General features: G+C 37.1%; 1 protein-coding gene across 12 annotated transcripts in view; it reads left to right on the top strand.

The window, feature by feature from the left end:
- Window positions 1–20,968, top strand: part of DST (dystonin) — a 435,613-nt gene that overhangs the window by 299,718 nt on the left and 114,927 nt on the right. For 9 of the 12 annotated variants that reach the window (XM_081294339.1, XM_081294338.1, XM_081294336.1 and 6 more), the window contains 12 exons: window positions 1,746–1,834; window positions 2,938–3,067; window positions 4,136–9,619; window positions 9,748–9,891; window positions 10,618–10,833; window positions 10,999–11,148; window positions 12,169–12,402; window positions 13,585–13,737; window positions 15,068–15,301; window positions 15,757–16,023; window positions 17,449–17,994; window positions 19,088–19,264. In XM_081294339.1, the coding sequence (XP_081150465.1) occupies window positions 1,746–1,834; window positions 2,938–3,067; window positions 4,136–9,619; window positions 9,748–9,891; window positions 10,618–10,833; window positions 10,999–11,148; window positions 12,169–12,402; window positions 13,585–13,737; window positions 15,068–15,301; window positions 15,757–16,023; window positions 17,449–17,994; window positions 19,088–19,264 (7,824 nt within the window). The remainder of the gene's footprint in view (window positions 1–1,745; window positions 1,835–2,937; window positions 3,068–4,135; window positions 9,620–9,747; window positions 9,892–10,617; window positions 10,834–10,998; window positions 11,149–12,168; window positions 12,403–13,584; window positions 13,738–15,067; window positions 15,302–15,756; window positions 16,024–17,448; window positions 17,995–19,087; window positions 19,265–20,968) is intronic. The other 3 variants (XM_081294333.1, XM_081294335.1, XM_081294334.1) reach the window with 1 other exon arrangement.

The raw sequence follows: 20,968 nt of genomic DNA, 5'->3' as shown, positions 1-20,968 counted from the left end.
GGAAGTATCCACAGTCCACCACTGGAAACTTTAGCTTCTTTCTTTTAACCAAGTGAATTCTTTGGGTGCGTGAGCTATCTTCTGAACCCCCATTACTTGGCATTGGTTGGGTGGCTGGAACTGTGAGATGCCAGTGCTCCATGATGCCTCTTGAACTGTACCACCTGAAGCCCTTAGGACATTGGTAATTAAGGAACAGATTCTAGTAGTGTTGCTACTCACGGTGGGAATTGCTGCTATATTTTCAAAAAGTAAATTTCCACTAAGATAAGTGGAAATTTTTTTCTTTGAGTAATACTTTTGTCACCATTGCCCTCCTATGCCTGTCTGACATTTGGAAATATCCAAGACTATCATTTAACCTTGATATGTAGTGATTTGCCCAGCTCTGCCACAGTACTCACTTATAATCATTGAAACAGACACTGTTGATATTATTATAATGAAAGATATCAGTGTCTTGTTTAATTTTGCCCATGATGTAAGGGCAGGAATACCTTATCTGGGATTCACTCTTAGGGAAGTTCATTGACTCAAGTTCACTTGAAATATCATTGAGTTGAAATAAAGCTGTTTTAGCTCAGTCTTGCATGGTATGTATTATGTAGCATGGAAGAGATGAGATATTGAGAAGCATTTACATTTGGTGTTTTAAACCAAGAGTTTCAGGATAATTTAATGTAAATATTTATCATATTTCCCCTTTTTCTCTCTTCTCAAAAATAGTAAGATAATGAAAATAGGCACATAAGCCTTAGCAAAAGATTTCTCAGCAGAATAGGTTTCTTTACAGAAACATGAATCATTTTAACATTCTGTAGTTTCAGATTCTCCAAAACATTACTAAGTCAGTTCTAGTGTACATAAGGGAGACAGATACATTTTAATGTAGATCACAGCCTTATTTATAACTCTCTAAGAACACTTGATGGTCTTTTCATTAAAGGAAATTTAAGTAATTTGATGTATGAGCTAAGTGTGTCTGCCAGAATTCCATATGGCCTCATGATTATTTATAACCATGAAAAATTATCTCTAATAGGATACACAGGGTCAAAGGTGAATATATCTTTCATGGGCCTATCATTTATTCACATTTTTACTCATTTAAAAGTATGACTATTGCTGGAATATATTCAAAAGTGATATACTGAGGGATTAGGAGTCAGTGTTCCAACTTCTTGCTTTTTGCCAAACAGATCAATTTTACTTCTCTGACTGCCACAGGTGACTTTTAATAAGAGAGGGTCTTTGCATCAGAAATTATTTAATCTTGATCTGCAGACATACTGAATAATACTTTTACCATATTATTTTTTCCAAAGGGAACCTTGTATTTAGGAGGTTGGGGGAAGAAACTCTGGAGGTGGTGTTCCACATTTACAAATCTTTCTGAGAACCATGATGTATGAGAATAACATTGGGCCAATGAACCTCTGACCACCTTAGTGTTATGGCCACCTTTATTCACCTTTGGGCTAGACAGATGCAGGAAATATGTTTCCTCGTGAAAATGATGGCACTGAGGATAGAGAAAAGCACTTTCCTTAATTAAACATTCTAAATAAAGTACTCTTCTTACCCAGGCCTACAGATGCTTAGAAACTGATTTGTTATGGACTTGGGTCACCCAGAATGTAGATCCATCACTTGGATCTTAATTGAAACTTGATTAGTTTTTTTAACATTACTATTGTGTGGTCTTTTAGAGCGGTGTGTTTGAATATGCCTTCTTTGCCTTACAGATTTCCAGTGAGGAAATATCAGCCAAGAAAGAACAGCTATCTGAAGCACTTCAAACCATGCAGCTCTTTCTGGCTAAACATGGAGACAAGTATGTTGCTTTTCATTAGCACTTTTATTCAGAGGAGGGACATGATCTTTAAAATGTTCAGCAAAATAAGCCAGGCACAGAGTCATTCACACCTGTAATTCCAGTTACTTGGGTTGTTGAGGCAGGGGGATTGCAAGTTAGAAGTCAACCTTGGCAATTTAGTAAAACCCTGTCTGAAAATAAAAAATAAAAGGGGCTGGGGATGTAGCTCAGTGGCAAAGCATCCTTGGGTTCAATCCACAATAGCTAAATCAATCAATCAAATGTTGAACAAAAAAGAAGTTGGTAAGTTTGAATTATGATTTTAAAAATGGAATTCAAATGAATTAGAGTTTACTTCGTATCACATAGAATATAAAATTAGCAATATAGTTCATTGTTACTTCTGTCTGTACCACAGCTCAGAAATTTACCTGTTATTCCCATATATTATTGATAAGAAAATAGGCCAGAGAGGCTAATGGTTAGTAGCGAGTTGGTGATAGAGCTAAAACTCCAGGTCAAGTCTTAGTTCTAGGGAGCATTTTCTGAGACCACCTTTTGCAAAACATGTGTTGGTATGTTTTTTGTTTCCTTTGCTATTTTCATGTTTTGGTCCTGCATTTTTCCACAAGGTACTTCATATATTTCAACTAATCACTCAGGAAAGGAATCCACACTTGTCTTAAAGCCCTTTTAGACACCCTCTTTAAGATTATTCCAGAAGGACTTCATATTGCATCTTAGAGAATCAAGTTAATGTCCTTGTAAATTCCCTGTCTATTTATTCTTCAGTTTAAGCAAGTTTTATCTTGAGAAATGGCACCATACTGTCCCCTTTCCTTGTTGGAGCTAAGAACAGTATGTTTCCCAGTTATTCTGGAAGTTTATATATTGGGGACATGCTGAAACATCAGTTCACACACTTTCCTTCAATGCCTTTCTCAAATAAGGGGAAACCCCTAGATGTTTTTACCATCCTAAATTTCACATGCAGTTGGACCAAGGACTAAGAAATGTGTATGTGGGGCTAGATTTTAAGACATGTGACAATGATATTGAACCTAGTACATAATTTTTATGCTTGAAAGTTAGAATTACTCTTTTCTTACTTTCTATTTTAGAATGACAGAAGAAGAAAGAAATGAATTGGAAAAACAAGTCAAAACTCTTCAAGAAGGTTATAATTTACTATTCAGTGGATCTCTGAAACAAGAATCACAAACCTCAGGCGATACAAAGGTAGAGGAGAAGGTAATACTTATTAACCATGAGGCTGTTTCAAGAAGCCTATTTTAATTGCATGATTGTAGAAATAGATGTCAATCATAAATGCATTTGTATGTGGGTAAACTGTGAATGGGCTTACTTGTGTGTCTGGAGATTCTGGCATTATTAAATACAGTCTTCCTCATGCTGGTCATCAGTTTCATGACGTCTTACTCTCTGCCTTGCATGGTAAAAGAAAAGACTCATTCATTTTTCTAACTCTTCTCTTTAAAATTCATTCTTCTATTGCCATATTAGGTATTTTATTATAAAATGTGATGTTAAAGAAGATCCTGTGGGTCACCTCTAAAGGGCTTTGGAGTTTGATTTTCAGAGATACCCATGAGAGTTATTTGAATAATCTAAGGTCATACATTACTGTGAGGATGCTCTATCACCTTCATAAAATCTAGTAGGAATTGCTTAATATTTGGCTGGTTCTTAATTTTTTAAACTTGACTGTTAGCATGCCCAATATTTAATTTTCAAAAAAATTTATTTTTATATTTAATTCTGTTACTCCTGCAAACAACTTTCCACATAATTTGCCACATTTTGGGGGGTATGTAACAATTTTTATGGTTCCTTAGTTTTTTACTGTCTTTGAAGAAACCTGTATGCTGTAAACATGAATAGCATGGGGTTTGATGCTCTTTCATATCACTAGACTCTAATCTCACCCAAATGCAGAAAGCATGATTGGCCTTCTAGGTATGTGTTCTATTTTCTCTCTGTCACCATCTACTCTGTTGTGTCCTCACTAACCTTGTTAATGTACACAATATCAAGTTTTCAATTCACAGATGCATGTTGTTTTTAAAGCTTTTATCACATCCTGTGCTGTTGAATAGATCACTGACATAGATCACTTGTGCATTTGAGCTGCCTAACATTCACAGAATTGCTGCGCCTTGGTAAGTAGAGGATATTTTGATGAAGTGTATTATTAAAAAAAAAACAAACAAAAAAAAACAAAAAAAAACTAAGTTGCATGAAACTCTCCCTGCTGTTGTTTAACAGACTGACCTGTGATTTTTTTACTTTACCTTTCAGCTGGATAAAGTGATTGCAGGCACCATTGATCAGACAACTGGAGAAGTCCTTTCAGTCTTTCAGGCAGTTTTAAGAGGCCTCATTGACTATGACACAGGAGTCAGGTTGCTTGAGACTCAGCTGATGATTTCTGGTCTAATTTCACCAGAGTTAAAAAAGTGCTTTGACCTCAAAGATGCCGAAAGACAAGGCCTTATTGATGAACAAATTTTGTGCCAACTCAAAGAGCTAAATAAAGCTAAGGAGATGATTTCTGCTGTGCCATCTACCACAATTCCTGTGCTGGATGCTCTTGCTCAAGGCGTGATATCAGAATCCGTGGCTGTCAAAGTTCTTGAGATACTGCTTTCCACAGGCTTTCTGGTTGTTCCAGCTACAGGAGAACAGTTGACCCTACACAAAGCATTCCAGCAGAACTTGGTTTCCTCAACATTATTTTCTAAAGTTCTAGAAAGGCAAAATATGTGCAGGGACCTAATTGACCCCTGCACCTCTGAGAAGGTGTCTTTAGTAGATATGGTACAAAGAAGTGTTTTACAGGAAAGTACTGGGATGTGGTTTCTACCTGTGAGACCACAAGAAGGGGGCAGAATAACGTTAAAATGTGGAAGAAGCATAAGCATTTTAAGAGCTGCTCATGAAGGTCTCATAGACCGTGAGACCATGTTTAGGTTATTGGGTGCTCAGCTTCTGTCTGGTGGTCTAGTCAATTGTAACTCTGGTCAAAAACTGACTGTTGAAGAAGCCATGGCAGAAGGGGTGCTTGACAGAGACACTGCCCACAGTATTCTCACCTATCAGGTTCAAACAGGTGGAATCATCCACTCTAATCCCGCTAAACGCTTAACAGTAGATGAGGCAGTCCAGTGTGATCTGATAACTTCCAGCAGTGCTCTCTTGGTTCTAGAGGCTCAGCGAGGCTATGTTGGACTCATTTGGCCCCATTCTGGTGAAATATTCCCTACATCTTCCTCCTTGCAGCAAGAGTTGATTACAAATGAGTTGGCCTACAAAATACTGAATGGCAGACAGAAAATAGCTGCTCTTTATATTCCAGAAAGTTCTCAAGTCATTGGTTTGGATGTTGCCAAGCAGCTCGGAATCATAGATAATAAAACAGTATCAGTTTTAAAGAATATAACACTGCCAGATAAAATGCCTGATTTAGGAGATTTAGAGACATGTAAAAATGCCAGAAGATGGCTCTCTTTCTGTAAATTCCAGCTATCTACAGTTCATGATTACAGGCAAGAAGAGGATGTTTTTGATGGAGAAGAGCCAGTGACAACTCAGAACTCAGAACAAACTAAAAAATTATTTTTATCTTACTTGATGGTAAATAGTTATATGGATGCCAACACAGGGCAGAGGCTTTTGCTGTATGATGGAGACTTGGATGAGGCAGTTGGTATACTACTAGAAGGTTGTAGGGCAGAATTTGAGGAGGACATACCCACAAGGGAAAGTCCTGATGTCTTAAGCTTCCCTGGTGTAGTTCTTACTAATGTTCCAAGAATAGAAAAGGATGAATGTGCAACTTCACCAGCTACTTTTTATAAATCTCATTACACTGAACCTGAACATGAAGAGAATCCTGAAAATAGAAAGTGTGCCATAGATGAAGACTTTCATGAAATGGGAAATAATGTTATCACTAGTGCATCTTACCAGTCTGACAACCTGGCAAATACAATAACAATTGATAATAAAGTTAACAGTTCATCCAGTGTATGTGTTCCCAATCCCTTATCATATTTGACACAAACTGAAGTTGGAGAAGCTAGCATGCTTAGACATGGCTCTGAAAACATACTTAATAAATGTGAAAGTCAAAGTCAACTTGCAACAAATGAACATGCAGATGAAAACAGCTGTTCTAAAAACATTCAAAACTTTGCAAGTGATTTGATAACAAATCCTATCATGACATTAAAAACTGGTAGACTCTGTGATTTGAATGAATTGGAGAATGAGGATAACATCAGCCAGGATGCATCTATCTTTGACTATTCCCCCAGGCTAAGTGCCTTATTAAGCCATGATAAATTGAGGCACAGTCAGGGAGATTTAAATAATGGACACACCCCAGAGAGCAATGGCAATAAATATGAAGCCTCTTCATTGTCATTTAATGACCAAAGCATGTTATCAGATCAAAGAATGGGAGAAAAATTTCAAGACCAGTTTCTGGGAATTGCAGCTATTAACATCAGTTTACAGGAAGAGCACTCTGAACAAAAATCTTTAAATATTGGCGGTAGTACCTCTCAAGTACAATATCACAATGATAAATATGTGTCACATACTTCTGGGGAGAATGAAAAATTGCCTGGTGCTTCTCAGCCGAAAGCTGAAGAGGAGCAAAAGGAGTGTGAAGTGGAAGAGGACTCCTGTGCCATGTCTCCAGGGGGTGGTCCTGATAGTGCCAGCCCACCTCACATACCTGGTAAACTGTGGCATGAAGAAATTGCCAGTGCTGGTGACTATGAAACGTCACTGCTGGATGATCAGCAGAGTGACACAGGAACAGACACTGATAGTGATGATGACTTTTATGACACTCCCTTGTTTGAAGATGATGACCATGATTCTCTGCTTCTTGAAGGTGATGACCATGATTGTCTGCAGCCCGAGGACTATGATACACTACAAGAGGAAACAGATGGGACAGCGCCTCCTGGTGAAATTTTTTATGATGTTCCAAAAGAGAATGAAGATTTTGTGGTTGCCCAGGAGGAACTAGTTGGTAGCTTAAATTTGAGGGGCAGAGCACAATGTCTGCAGGATTTTCTTGTAGGTATTGAGAAAGCTGAATTTTATTCTGGTGACAGAAAGCATTTCAGATCTGCTGACTTAGATGTGAGTGTATCAGAAAGGGGACCCACAAATGACCTTGAAGGTGACGGGTGCGACTCATTGACTGATAATGAAACTGTGGGAAAGGAAGAGAGCTTTGGTGCTTCCTTAAAATTTGATGACACTGGCAGTTGGAGAGGAAGAAAACAAGAGGTTGAAACTGGACAAGAATTTGAATCTGATACTGATAATTTAGATTCTGTGCAAAGTGAAGAAAGTTATGGGGATTTTATATGTGACAGTAATGATCAGGATGATGACGATGATGATGACAATCTTGGTAATGATGATCTTGGTGAGGAGGAAGGGGGAGAAGTGGAAGATGAGAATGGAAGACCAATGTGCCAAGATAGGGCTGAAGATTGCCAGTTTTGTTCCACCGCTGGAAAGGAAAACAGTGATGAAAATCAAAATATTCGTAAAATGTTTCTCTTGGATGAAATGTATAATTGTAATTCTTTAGAAAAACAGCAAAGTGTATGTGTTCTACAGCTAGAATCAGCTAGCGAGGGCAACGTAGTTACTGACAGAGGCAGCCTTCCAGAACATATAACTGAGGCTGTTGGAAAAAGCAAAGAAAATCTGTCAAGTCATGAGATGGCACTTAAAGATTTATTGCTGCCTGTCACTGAATATACTGAATCAGAAAACGCCTTAGGTCCTGAAGGTGTTTCACAAAATAACATTAGTTCACCTTCTGAATTCGAGAGCAGTCCAGTGAACACAAAGGTCAAATTGATTCAAGGGCCAGAATCTGCAGACTTTGTGAAAGGCAGAGATCAATATCTTGAGACTGTAACATCTAAAGGTGACTCATCTTATGATAAAATCATTTGTTCTGAGCCTGAGTTAACAGGAAAACCTGCAGAAGGCCAGGTGTCGTCCATAGTCTCTGTGATAGACAGAGATCACCAAGGAAATGGAAGAAGTTCAACTAAAGGGAAAAACAGCAAAAGCAATATGCAAACAGAGGATGAGACTTCAGTTCAGAAAATGTGCTTAGAACAAGGAGAACTGCTTTTAAAAGGCCCAGAAGAAGAAAATAAATACCTCAAACATTTACCTAATAAAAGAGAGAACCTCAAGCTAGACAAGACTCAGTTTCCATTGCCATACCTCACAAATAATGAAGAACTTAATCAGAAAGGAAGCCTGAAAGAAGCAACTGTAACTTTTAAAGATGAATCAAAGGAGGCACAAACAATTATTAGTAAAAGTCCAGTTCAATTTGAGGATCTTGAAGAAATATTTGACACATCAGTTTCCAGAGTGGACAGTGATAACATTTCTTCACATATGACCTTGTCTGAAGGGAATACCAGCCTCAAGGAAGGTTCATTCACTGAGGGATCTGAGAAAAAGCTTGAGTTGTTCACTTCTTTAAAACATTGTGCTAAAAATATCAAAGCAAAAGATGTGCTGAAACCGAATGAAGACAACCCAAGGCATGTCTTAATAGCTGCTCCTCCCATGAAAGAAGATATGCAGGTAGAAGTTAATAATATGAAAGTGAAGTCAACACCTACCCAAGAAGACCAGCCTCTAAATGACACAGTTCAGCAAAATGATCTTTGTACTAAAGAAAGTATCTTGGAAGGAGCAACACAAATTCCTCAGTTCACACCAGAAAATAGCAAAACCACCCTTTCAGTCCTACCTCTTAAAAATGTGGAAGACCTTGAAGAAAATAGCAATTTTGTAAAGTCAGAGCTCTATATGAATGGAATAAAAAATAATAACTCTAGTAACATTTTAGAAACTGACTACTACTCCTCAGAAATTAATGATAAGAAAGAAAGAGTTGAGAAACAGTCACCAAAAGAACAAGCCTTGTCTCTAAGACCCCAAGAAAAGGAGGTTCAGATTCCTGATTTATCTCCAGTACTTGTGGAGGATTTAAAGGATATCTTAAAAAGCGGTTTGAAAGAAGGCCATAGGAATCCTCAAGAGGTGGGAGACCTCTCAACTTGTGCAAATGATGCTAAAATTTTAATTCAAGACTTAATTAAAAGGGTTAGTTCATCACAGTTGGTAAATGAAGCATCTAGTGTGCCCAGTGACTGTAAAAACGATGATAACTATGGAGTTTGCCCCATGGGTAACTCATCAGAACTGAAGGCAGAAAAGAGAGATGATGCTTTCTGTTTTGCAAATCTGAAGTCTGAGCTTCTCCTTGATGTACTGAAGCAAAATCAACAGAATCAGAAAGTCACAGGAGTTTTGGAGTTGATGAGAGATTTAACTCAAACGGATTGTGACCTAGAGAAAAGAGAGATTTCATCTAGAGTACTTTCACTGCAACTTGAACAGATTTTCTGCAAGCTGCTTTCTGATGGATATTCAGAAAAAGGAGAAGAGACGGGAATCGTGACTCCAAAAACAGGTACTGCTTGTGAGATAGTGGAAGAAAAGCCACACGTTCTTGATTATCTTAAACATAAAGAAGGAAATCTCTGTTCCCTTAACTTACAAACTACAAAAGAAATTGGACTGGAAAGTTCTGCTGGGTGTGCTTCAGCATTACCAAGAGACGGAAAGCTTGAGCAGCTCTATAGTGATTTCCCAAACCACTTGGAATGTATTTCTGGATCAAAAGAAATGACCTCTGGGGTTAGCTCAGTGGAACAAGTAAGTCGATTTTTATGTTTTATATGGAAGTACCTGCATGAAACATTTGGGAACAATCCCATACATTTTATTTGCTTTAAAAATCTGCATAAAGGCGATTGAATCAAAATGTCCAAATTTGTTTTTAGTTTTCCACTGAGTTGCAGCAGTGTTTACAGCACACTGAAAAAATGCACGAATATTTGGCTTTGCTTCAAGATATGAAGCCCCCCCTAGACAACAATGAGTCTGTGGATCTAGAAGCTTTAAAGAATCAACTGAAACAGTTAGAGGTAAGAATTATCTGCTGCTTTGTTAGTTAGCTTTACATTACTGTAACACATACCTGAAATAACCAACTTATAATGAGAAAAGGTTTATTTGGGCTCCTAGTTTTGCAGTTTCCAATCTATGGATCAGTTAAACTGGCCCTGTTGCTCTTAGGCCAATGGAGAGGTAGCACATTATAGTGGGGAGTAGGTGGTAGAATGAAACCACTTACTGTATGGCTGGAGAGCAAACGAAAGACACTTCCTTTACTCTATTTTGTCGTATCCTCCCAGATATGGAACACTTATAAACACTTATGCATATTTGTAATATATAATATAATAATGCTAATTAAATATAATTGGATCATACAACAATTATGATACTAATTAATGTAATACATATAAGCTATGGATTATAATTTCCAACCTGTTTTAGTATACCTGTGTCAGTTTTGTTGAACTATTTACAGAATTGAAAACTTAGAGCTTAATGGGTTAAGATAAGGACCTACAAGCCCCTTTAAGGCATATCTGTGGTGACCTAAAGACCTCCCACCTCTGAAAGTTGCCTCTACTTCCCAAAGCACCATGCTGGGGTACCCAGCCATGGGACATCCTGAATCCAAACTCTAACAATTATCTATTTATGGATTTATGGTATCAGCTAAGCAAGCACTTAGTACTTTTATGTTTATTGTTTGTGTTTTTCACTGAACAGTAACCAGATCTGGGTATGTTTCTTTTCAGACATTTGAACTGGGATTGGCTCCAATTGCTGTGATTTTAAGAAAAGATATGAAGTTGGCAGAAGAGTTCTTGAGGTCTCTTCCCAGTAACTTCCCCAGAAGACATCTTGAGGAGCTGAGCATGAGCCACCAGAGCTTGCAGGCTGCCTTCTCTTCCCTTGGCAGTGTGTCTTCAGAAAGAATGAAGCATATTATGCTTGCAGTGGACTCTGAAATGGTAGGCATGAAAGCAGCAAATTTTGAATGAAATTTGGGTGTTTGAGAATTTAGTCACAAGATGAAGTATTTTATTTTTAGAGTGTTAAGCCCTTAAAAAAGAACCCCTGTTTATAGAATTCTGAAATTTTGGAGACAGAAATGAATGCACAACTTTATTTTCCAGTCTAAACTAGCAGTTTCCCATGAGGAATTTCTGCATAAACTTCAGTCTTTCTCAGATTGGATATCAGAAAAGAGCAAATCTGTGAAGGATATTGAGACTGTGACTGTTCAAGATCCTGAACATGTAAAGAAAAGTTTGGCGTTTCTTAAGGCAAGTACCAGAATTAATGTGACAAAGTACATTATAAAATCTATGGATGTATGTAGTGAGTGTTTAAAAATTGACTTACTGTATAAATCTTTTTGACTTCCTTAAGACAAAAAAGAATTCTTTCCTTTGTCTCTAAGAGGTGTGTCTTCATAGTTGACACAACCATAACATAATCACAACTTTTGGGGCTGGGGCTGTGGCTCAGTGATAGAGCGCTTGCGTGAGGCACTGGGTTCAATCCTCAGCACCACATAAAAATAAAATAATAAAATAATGATATTGTGCCCACCTATAACTAAAAAGTAAATTAAAAAAAGAGTGAAGGGGAGAATTAAAAAAAATAATCACAACTTTGTGGATGCTATTCTGATGCTGTCCCAAATATTTTATCAAACTATGACTACTGTTGACATATTGAGATTTGTATGTATATATTTGTTTATGTATTATTTAATCGCATAAACACAAAATAGTATAAATTATACACAGTAGTATAAATAGTTTTCCTATGGTAGTCAGTTTTGGCATGATTTTTTATTTTCAAGCTCTTAGTTTGAACAACATGCCCCATGAACATGGTGAGACTCCTTTCCTCAGAATCAGAAAATTGAGATTCTGGCCTGTTTAATTCATTCATATTTCACATTTCCTGGATTCTTATTTATGTGTTACCACAATTAAAAGATGCTGTGAATATTAGGGACTGATATTTAATGTCATTGGTTCTCTTAAGTGTTATAAATATATGTAAATTGGATCTTTGTCTTTTGGCAGAATTTAAGTGTGATACGACAGGGTAAGATAAAATATTCCTGGAAGGGTTATTTATTTTACATAGTGTATTAACTACCATGCATTTAATTAATTAATTGTCATGTTACTAGATGATGAATAATGAAAACAGTGCCATTAAACTTTTGACTACTGATCAAAGGAGCATATTTGAAAAGTCAGTCATATTAATGTAAACTTCATCATGGCTTCATTCTCTCTTGATAACTTCTACAACTTTGTTTACAGAATGTGTTAAAAGATCTTGGACATACCAAAATGCAACTGGAGACTACTGCCTTCGATGTTCAGTTCTTCATTTCTGAATATGCACAAGATTTGTCCCCCAACCAAAGCAGACAACTGCTGAGGCTCTTAAATACAACTCAGAAGTGTTTTCTTGATGTACAGGAATCAGCAACTACTCATGTGCAACGTTTAGAGACTCAGTTACAGCTAGAACAAGATCTCGATGATCAGAAGGTTTGCCTTTGTAGAGATGGAATTCTTTGTTTTGACTTTAGTGTGAAAACTTGATGTAGATTGCAAGGATAATAGCATTGGTAGAAAGATTTTCTGGACGGTGTTAATGGACAGGACACAAGTAGAGACCCTGCAGTGTTTAACAAATATTGTTTTTTATAACGATGCCATAATTTGGCTTAGACTCTCTGACACTAGTTAGTGTAGGTCCATTCTTTATCCTCTGCCCCCCACCTATCCCCAATAATAGGAAATATAGATGCACTCAGAAATGTCAAGGGATAAATTAATGAACATATGGCAAAGGAAAGATAAGAGTATCTTTTTCTTCTGGGAGATGATATGGCAGCTCTGATTGTGGGCTTTAGGGTCAAATTGCCTGAGTTTGCATGACAGCTGCCATACTCACTTGTGTGAGTGAGAGCAAGTCACTTAACTGTAGTTTTCTGATGGGTAAATTGGAAATAATAAGTGTTTATCTGGTAGTGTTATGAACACTGACAAAAGAGTATATGTAAAACACTTAGCATGTGCTAGGTTTTTAATAAACATGAAATGTTGTACTATAAGATGAATAATTAGTGTAGGAACATGAAAGAGGCAAGTAATTAGTTTTGACTTACTAATCTTTTAGAATATTTACTGAGTTGCACTAGAGTGCTATATCTAATAGCAATAATGAGAAAAATTTAGGAGTGCAATTAGACATAGTGATTAAGTAAAAAGTATTGCATGCAATTTTTTCTTTATTATTTTCTGAAGCACCCAGGCATTGTCTCTAGCATGATAACCTGTATATACTTATCAGATATGTTGACTGACAAATCACGACTAACTTCTCTTTTGGTGTCCTTTTGCAGAATTAATTATGTGTGTCGCAGGTTTCAAGAGCTTAAGAAAATGGGATGTTTCTTCCTGTTGGTCAGAAGTTCCATCTCTTACACATATGCATGGCCAGTATTCTGTTGAGCAATTTCATCCACACACGATCTCTTTCCTTGTACATGGGACATGCTCGTTCTTTCTGTATCACTTGGCTCAGTGTGTACCCCACTGCTATCATGTTTACGGCATACTTATAAAAGCTTAGTAGAGGAAATTTGAAAAGTTTGTTCTAATAAGAAATAACACATAGTAATTTTGAACATACATTAAAGGTGTTTTGGGATTTCTCCACTGTAGATTGTGGCAGAGCGTCAACAGGAATACAAAGAGAAACTGCAAGGGATATGTGATCTCCTCACCCAGACTGAGAACCGCCTCATTGGTCACCAAGAAGCCTTTGTGATTGGAGATGGCACCATGGAGTTGAAGAAGTACCAGTCCAAGCAAGAGGTAGAACTTGGTTTTGTATTAGCAAAATACAAAATAACTGTGTTCATGTTAGGTTTGATTACTGTCATTTGGAAGGCAATAAGATAGTTGAAAAATAGAAAAGCAAGGCATACCTAGAAGTTCCCGGCCTGAACTTTAAATTTTATTTTAAAAGTTGGATTTCCAACTTGGAGCACGCCAGGTAATTTTCTAGGTAAGATACTGGATGGGAGGAGGTATTAAAGGAGGTTTGATGGTGGAAATAGCTTGAGTGGTAAATTAAAATTTGAATCCATTTAAAGTTAGACTTCTCACTTGTAGACCAGGAAAAATTAGCCATCACTTTGGGGTTTTTGTTTGCTTGGTTTTCACTTTTTTAGCTGCTGCTACTTCCTCCCATATTTCTCTGTCATTTGTTTCCTTTTATTGAAGGATGATGAAAAACAAATTAAAAACATCAGATAAGAATATCTTTATTTTGGTATCAGGATAAAGAATATTCTCACTCACTAGATACCTGTTTGTTCAGATTCCAGACTATACCTATTGTTAGCTTCATAACTTAATGTTTTTGAGCCTTGGTTTGTTCATTGGTTGTATTTTCATTGCTACATTATTATAAGAGTTAAGTAAATATTCTGAATTAAGTCATGAGCATAGTGTCACACAGTAATGACTAAATAAATAGGATCTCTTTCAATTCAGATATTTCTCAGAAAAATTTAGGAGGCTTAAGATATGGAGAAAAATAATATTAAAATTCAAATGTAGTATAATGTAGAGAATTAAAATGCACAATAACAGAGAAAAAGTTATATAGGAAAATCTCCTCTGTTGAGACAAGGGAAAACTACTGAGAAAAGATCTTAATTTTGAGCTTCCTGGCAGTCAGGTCAAAGAAGCAAATATTATAAGGTCTGATGTTTAATAGAAGGAGGTATCTTAGTTCACTGGGGGAACTATTTTCTTTTTATCCTGAGCAGTAAATATATATCCCTCATATATATGTTTAGCAACAGAATAAATATTACTATGTATTTACAAACTTTGTAGGTATACTTGTAAAAAAAATCAGCACATGCAAATTTGCATGTATACTGACTACTTCAGTGTTTTCAGAATTTCACAAACTACATTTTTTTTGTTAAGCATGAAAATCTCATGCTTTTCTTCTTTGGTGAGATTTAAAATTATATTAAGTCTTGTGATTGCTATAAACCAATTCAAATAAACATTTTCAAAATGCTTTGTCAAACTACATGTGCTGGACTCTCTGTTTTCCCTTCTAAGAATTATAGCTCTAGAAGAGTGAAGTTGATAAAAATGTACTGTTTTTTCTTTTATATTCCAGGAGTTACAGAAAGATATGCAGGGAAATGCACAGGCATTGGCTGAAATAGTGAAAAACACAGAGAACTTCTTAAAAGAGAATGGTGAAAAGCTGTCCCAAGAAGATAAGGCTTTGATAGAACAGAAACTTAATGAAGCGAAGATAAAATGTGAACAGCTGAATTTAAAGGCAGAACAATCGAAAAAGGAGCTGGATAAAGTTGTGAAGACAGCAATCAAGGAAGAAACTGAAAAGGTCCTATTCAAATGCATGGTTCACTATTGCTTTGTCAAAAATGATTACATAGCAGCTACTTGATTTTATTTAGTGATATCGGGTAGTAGTGAGCAGTAAGTAGCACCAAGAACTAGAATTCTGGGTGTCCAGGTTTGTAACTGGCCAGATACAACAAAAGCCTTGGAACATTGGCTTTGCTTCACTTCTTAAAAGTGAGTGGGCTATGAGACTCTGGACTTGTAGAGAGTGTGATCCCTCATCAATAGTAATTAAAATTTTGGAATGTATTTCTAAGAGCAATGAGAACTTCAGAGTAAACTGCCTGTTGCTTTAAGGTTTAATTTCAATGTGTAAACTTTTCACTGCCAATTTTTAAAATCTAAAATTATCGAAATAATTATTTATTCTGTGGGTGTCTTAAAACCATGCCTTGGCCTGCAATCATAATACCTGTGTGAACCTTCCCTGCCCAGGTTGCCGCTGTGAAGCAGCTGGAAGAGAGCAAAACCAAAATAGAAAACCTTTTGGACTGGTTGTCAAATGTCGACAAAGATTCAGAAAGGGCGGGGGCAAGACACAAGCAGGTCATTGAGCAGAATGGGACCCATTTTCAAGAAGGCGATGGGAGGTCGGCGATGGGAGAAGAGGATGAAGTCAATGGTAACTTGCTGGAAACTGACCTTGATGGGCATGTTGGAACCACTGAGGAGAATCTGAACCAGCAGTACCAGAAAGTGAAGGTATGTGGCTTTAAACATAGTGGTGTCATCAGATTCTGTTTCGAGGTCAGTAAAAATAGAAATGACCTAGCACATATGAAGACTTGGTGGCCACAGAAAGGGATGTCCTTTGTTATCCTGATGTTAAATATAGATTAAGTGAATAACAGACGAGTCAGAAAAAATAAAGAGAACTCATTAGTGATGGCGCACTCTACTTAAGTGAGGCAGTAGCATAAGCAAGTAACCGAGCCCATAGTAACAGTTGACATTCATGGGACCATTATGATGGGCCAGATACTCTTCACTCTTTCTTCCTTACCTCATTTAGTCCTCCCAGTTACTCTTCAAGGTTTTTATTTTCGTTTTACAGGAAAACTGTGACTTACAGAGCTCAAGTAGCTTGCCCAAGTTATACATGTTGTAAGGGAGAGGGTTTGGATTAAAAATTAGCTTTGTCCTCAGTCACTCTGGTAGGTTTGAATCCATGTTTACAGACTGGCTTGCTGAGCAGTCTTGAGCTCACTTGTACCCTTTCTGAGCTCAGCTCATCTAGACAGTGCAGGCTGTTGTTGAAAGGAGATTATTAAAAAAACAATTAAAAAATAAAGCCCTTCAAAAAGTTCCAAACAGTTGTAATTAAAGCTAGGATGGATGTCTACTACAGGATCAAAGGCAACCTTTGAAGAACCATTCTTAAAGTGTCACATAAATGATCTTGTCTCAGTGTTGCCTTTGGTTATGGAAATGACTGGACCTAGTGCCTATCAGTGTCTGCAGGAAGTAGTCTTGGTATGGATCACATATACTCTTCACAGTAAATCTGTGCTGTACAGAGGTTATTGTCTCCATTTCCACAGCCTGGAAACTGAAGTCCAGTGATGCTAAGTCACTCCAGTATTTTCTTTTATTATATCTGCTTCTTTAACTTCTATTTGGCTTCTGTGTGTATCATTCATGTATAATTATTACAAAAATGTTTTTATTATTTTAAAATTGCAAGTTATTTTTTCCCTAACTAAATGTTTTATCGAGATCATTTCCTAATTTTTTTTTTTTAAAATCATTTACTCAATAATAAGGTAAAGACTTTATCAGTCCCTCTTGGGTGGCTGTCAGGGATCAATGAGTAAAATGTGATTAGATTATACCTGCTTCCTTTAGAATTTGAATAGAAATTTGTTATGTTTTTCCCCAGCTTCTCAAAAACATTTGTCCTCTGTGATTAGTATGTAAGTACTTATTAGAGAAGTATAGAAATTTTCTTAAAAAATAAGATTAGGGAGATCAAAATACAATTCTTGCTGTTCTGAAATTCATCAAAGGAGAATATTGTTCAGCTTGAGAAGCAGGGCAAGAAGCCCTTTGTCACGGACACCTGTCAGTCCTGAGGCCACAGGGAGCTCCAGACAGCTTTAAAATTATGGTCAATTTGTTTTCACGTAGGCTCAACACGAAAAGATCATCTCTCAGCACCAAGCAGTCATCATAGCCACACAGTCTGCACAAGCACTGCTCGAAAAACAGGGCCACTATCTCTCTCCTGAGGAAAAAGAGAAACTGCAAAAGAACATGAAGGAACTGAAGGTACATTATGAAACTGCACTGGCAGAGTCTGAGAAGAAAATGAAGTTAACACACTCCCTGCAGGAAGAGTTAGAGAAGTTTGATACTGATTATAGTGAGTTTGAGCACTGGCTCCAGCAGTCAGAGCAAGAGCTTGAAAACCTGGAAGCAGGTGCAGATGACTTCAGTGGCTTAATGGCCAAGTTGAAGAGGCAGAAGAGTTTCTCAGAAGATGTCATTTCTCACAAAGGTGACCTGAGGTACATCACAATTTCTGGAAACAGGGTGTTGGAAGCTGCCAAATCTTGCAGCAAGAAAGAGGGAGGCAAGGTCAGCAAGGATAACATTGACACTTCTGCAACCTACAAAGAAGTCCAGAGCAAACTGGATCATGCTACTGATCGCTTCAGGTCTCTCTACTCTAAGGTAATTTTTTTAATTATTTTTTTTTTTTTAGGGGAAAGATCAATCTATGGTTATAGTTTTCATGCTGTCCTTGTAACTTTTATTTTGAATTTAGAAGCAGGAAGCCTAAAAAAATGATTCAGGGGAAATCATAGTTTAAGTTTTATTTATTTGCTTTACTTCTGACAGAGGTGTTTAAAGTTTAGGAGTTTAAAGTTACTTAGGGTTTTTTTAAAAATTTTTAATTGTACATGGACATAATACCTTTATTTTATTTATTTTATGTATGTGGTGTTGAGGATTGAACCCAGTGCCCTACACATGTGAGACAAGCCCTCCACCACTGAGCCACAACCTGTGCCCTAAAGTTACTTAGTTTTGACAGGGATTTATAGGAAGCCATGGATCACCACTGTAATATATAATATGACCACCAGATGGGGATCACGTGTAACTAAACTAAAAGGGGCTGTTGGCCTCAAGCTTCGGAACTGCTTTCTTATCAAATGTAAGACTGCCCCACAGATATATTTGATGAGTACATTATTTGCATACTTAATTACTTACACGATGTTTTGTTGCCTCCCCCCACTTTTTTTTTTAACATCTGTGGACAAGTTAAGTAGTTTTGTTTAGAAACAACCACCACCACCCAAGCACTATTTCCGTTTTCAGTGTCAGTGTATAGACTGGCAAAGGGGCATAAGTGCTTTTAAAAGTATCACTGACTCTTACTCTACACTCTTCTATTTGTGTCACTCAATCTTATACGATATTTGGAAATGATTTATTAAGCATTTGTAAATCTTTTCATCAAATGCAAATTTAAACACATGGTGTATAATACCCAGGGAATGTGCCCTGGCAGATCTGCTCTGATGATTGATATCTTTATCCTTCGTTTGAATTCATACAAATCTACTATTTCCTTGTTTGTAGAGTTGCTTTTTGACTTCTTCGTGTAAAGTGGGGGGGACCTAAGCTTTACAACTTTGGTTGAATTCCTTTGTTTCCCAAGTTACATAGTTCATAGGTCCTAGAGTTATTTGACACGGGAGAAGATAGTAGGTTTTGATCTCCCTTGCATTCTGCCTCTTGTTTTTTTTTTTTTTAGTGCAATGTTCTTGGAAATAATCTTAAAGATCTGGTGGACAAATATCAACACTACGAAGATGCTTCATGTGGACTTCTTTCTGGGCTTGAGGCCTGTGAGGCCATAGCGAGCAAACATTTACTTGAACCTATTGCTGTGGACCCCAAAAATCTGCAGAGGCAGTTAGAAGAGACCAAGGTAAGAAAGAAAAAAAGGAGAAGGAAAGAGAAAAGCAAGAAAGACCATCAAATAGTTTCTCATGCTTTTGTGATTGTTTTACCTTGAGTAGAGGAATGAAGGATGGGAAAAGTATGCTTCTCCCTCCAGAGGGAGCTATGACTTTGATTCTCCAGTCTCCTCCCTTGCCCAGAGTTACTCAGCTGGTTTGACATTGCCCTTATGGGTATCTGCACTATCCAGTCTCTTCAAGTAAAACCCAGAATTGTCCAGGCCTCTTTATGTATCTTGTTCCTTTGTTTCTTCCTCTATTAGAATTAAGTTCTGTGAGGATAGGTGTTTTAGTTTTGTATATTGCTATGTTCCTAGTGCTTGGGCTGTTACCTGGACTAAAGTAGGTGCTCAATAAATATTTGTTCAAAAATGGGAAGGTAGAAGGGAGTAAGGGATCTCACTATAATACAGAGTTCTCAAGGGCCAGGACTGGGGTTTTTGTTGAGTATCCTTGTGATTCCTAGAAATATAGACTTCAATTTTTACTCAGCACAGTTCTCAAAATATCTGCCTGTGGGTTGGGGGGATTGCTTATTGTAGCACAGTTAGGTAGCATGTGCAAGTTCCTTAATTTGACCCCCAGCACCATGAAAGCAAGGCAAACTGTCTCCCTGCCTTTTCAGAAATGCAAGCTTCATATCATAATTGTATAATCATTCAGACCCAGTGTTAGAGAAAATCTCTATTTCTTAAATTTAAAGCATATTTTAAAATTCTAATGTAAGGAGAGAGAATGTTTTTAAACTATTTTATTCTTATTAGAAACAATCAATAATTTTGAATTAGAAAGTTCTAATTCATAAACTATTCAATGATTTCTTTTAGCTGGGGGTAGCAGCAACTAATTGCTACCCTAGCTAGAAAGTAAACAAAAAATTTTCAGTACACTGCCTTTTAGAATATAATCGCATGTTCGTTACAGTGTCATGAACCACCATTGTGCCATTAACAAGAAAAAAAGGTCCCCTATTAGTTGAGCTTAAAGTCAAGTATTGCCTGAGACTGGTGATTGCTTAGCTAAGGTAAATGTGGCAGGTCAAAGCCAAGCAGTGGAGTGGGTGGAAGTGAAGGCTGGGAGCAGGGAGTGGGTAGAGGGCCGAGGGCACTGCTGCTTTCCTGGGCTGGAGCGTTCACCCCATCTGACCTGCACACCAGGCTGTATCCTGGGCCAGGTAGGTGTCCCCAGATTAATGCAGCCCCCCTGTGGTTGCTGCCTTCCTTCAGTGTGCATTTTCAGTCCTGATTTTTGTTTGGTTCTTAATTAAGTTTTCAGTTCCCACTGATTATGTGTTCAAGGACAGCATAAATGCCAATGGCAGAGGAGATCCTGTGGCACTTAAGGCTATTGTTTTGATGAGAAATGCCAATAGTTTAACTAAGATTGATGATATTACGTGTAATTAGAAAGTTAGGCATTTTAGTATAATGGAAATATCTTTTAAGTTAGGTGTTTCTAGTGTAAAAATACAATTTTTTAAAGTTAGATCTGTGTTAGGAAATGGATTACGGCCTATATAAAATTAATTTTTATGTAACTAGAGCAAAATAAAAAAAAAAGAAAGACCCAAAGGATAGCTAAGCTTTTTAATTAAACTGATACAGAGATTAATTTTAGAACAGAAAAAAAGTTATTTGGTTAGTGTTGAAAAAAGCTCCTCAAGTCCAAAGGCA

The sequence above is a fragment of the Spermophilus citellus genome, assembly GCF_964194105.1.
Source record: "Spermophilus citellus genome assembly, chromosome: 5".
In the NCBI taxonomy this organism is placed as follows: domain Eukaryota; kingdom Metazoa; phylum Chordata; class Mammalia; order Rodentia; family Sciuridae; genus Spermophilus; species Spermophilus citellus.
This window is presented reverse-complemented; position numbering and strand designations above follow the sequence as displayed.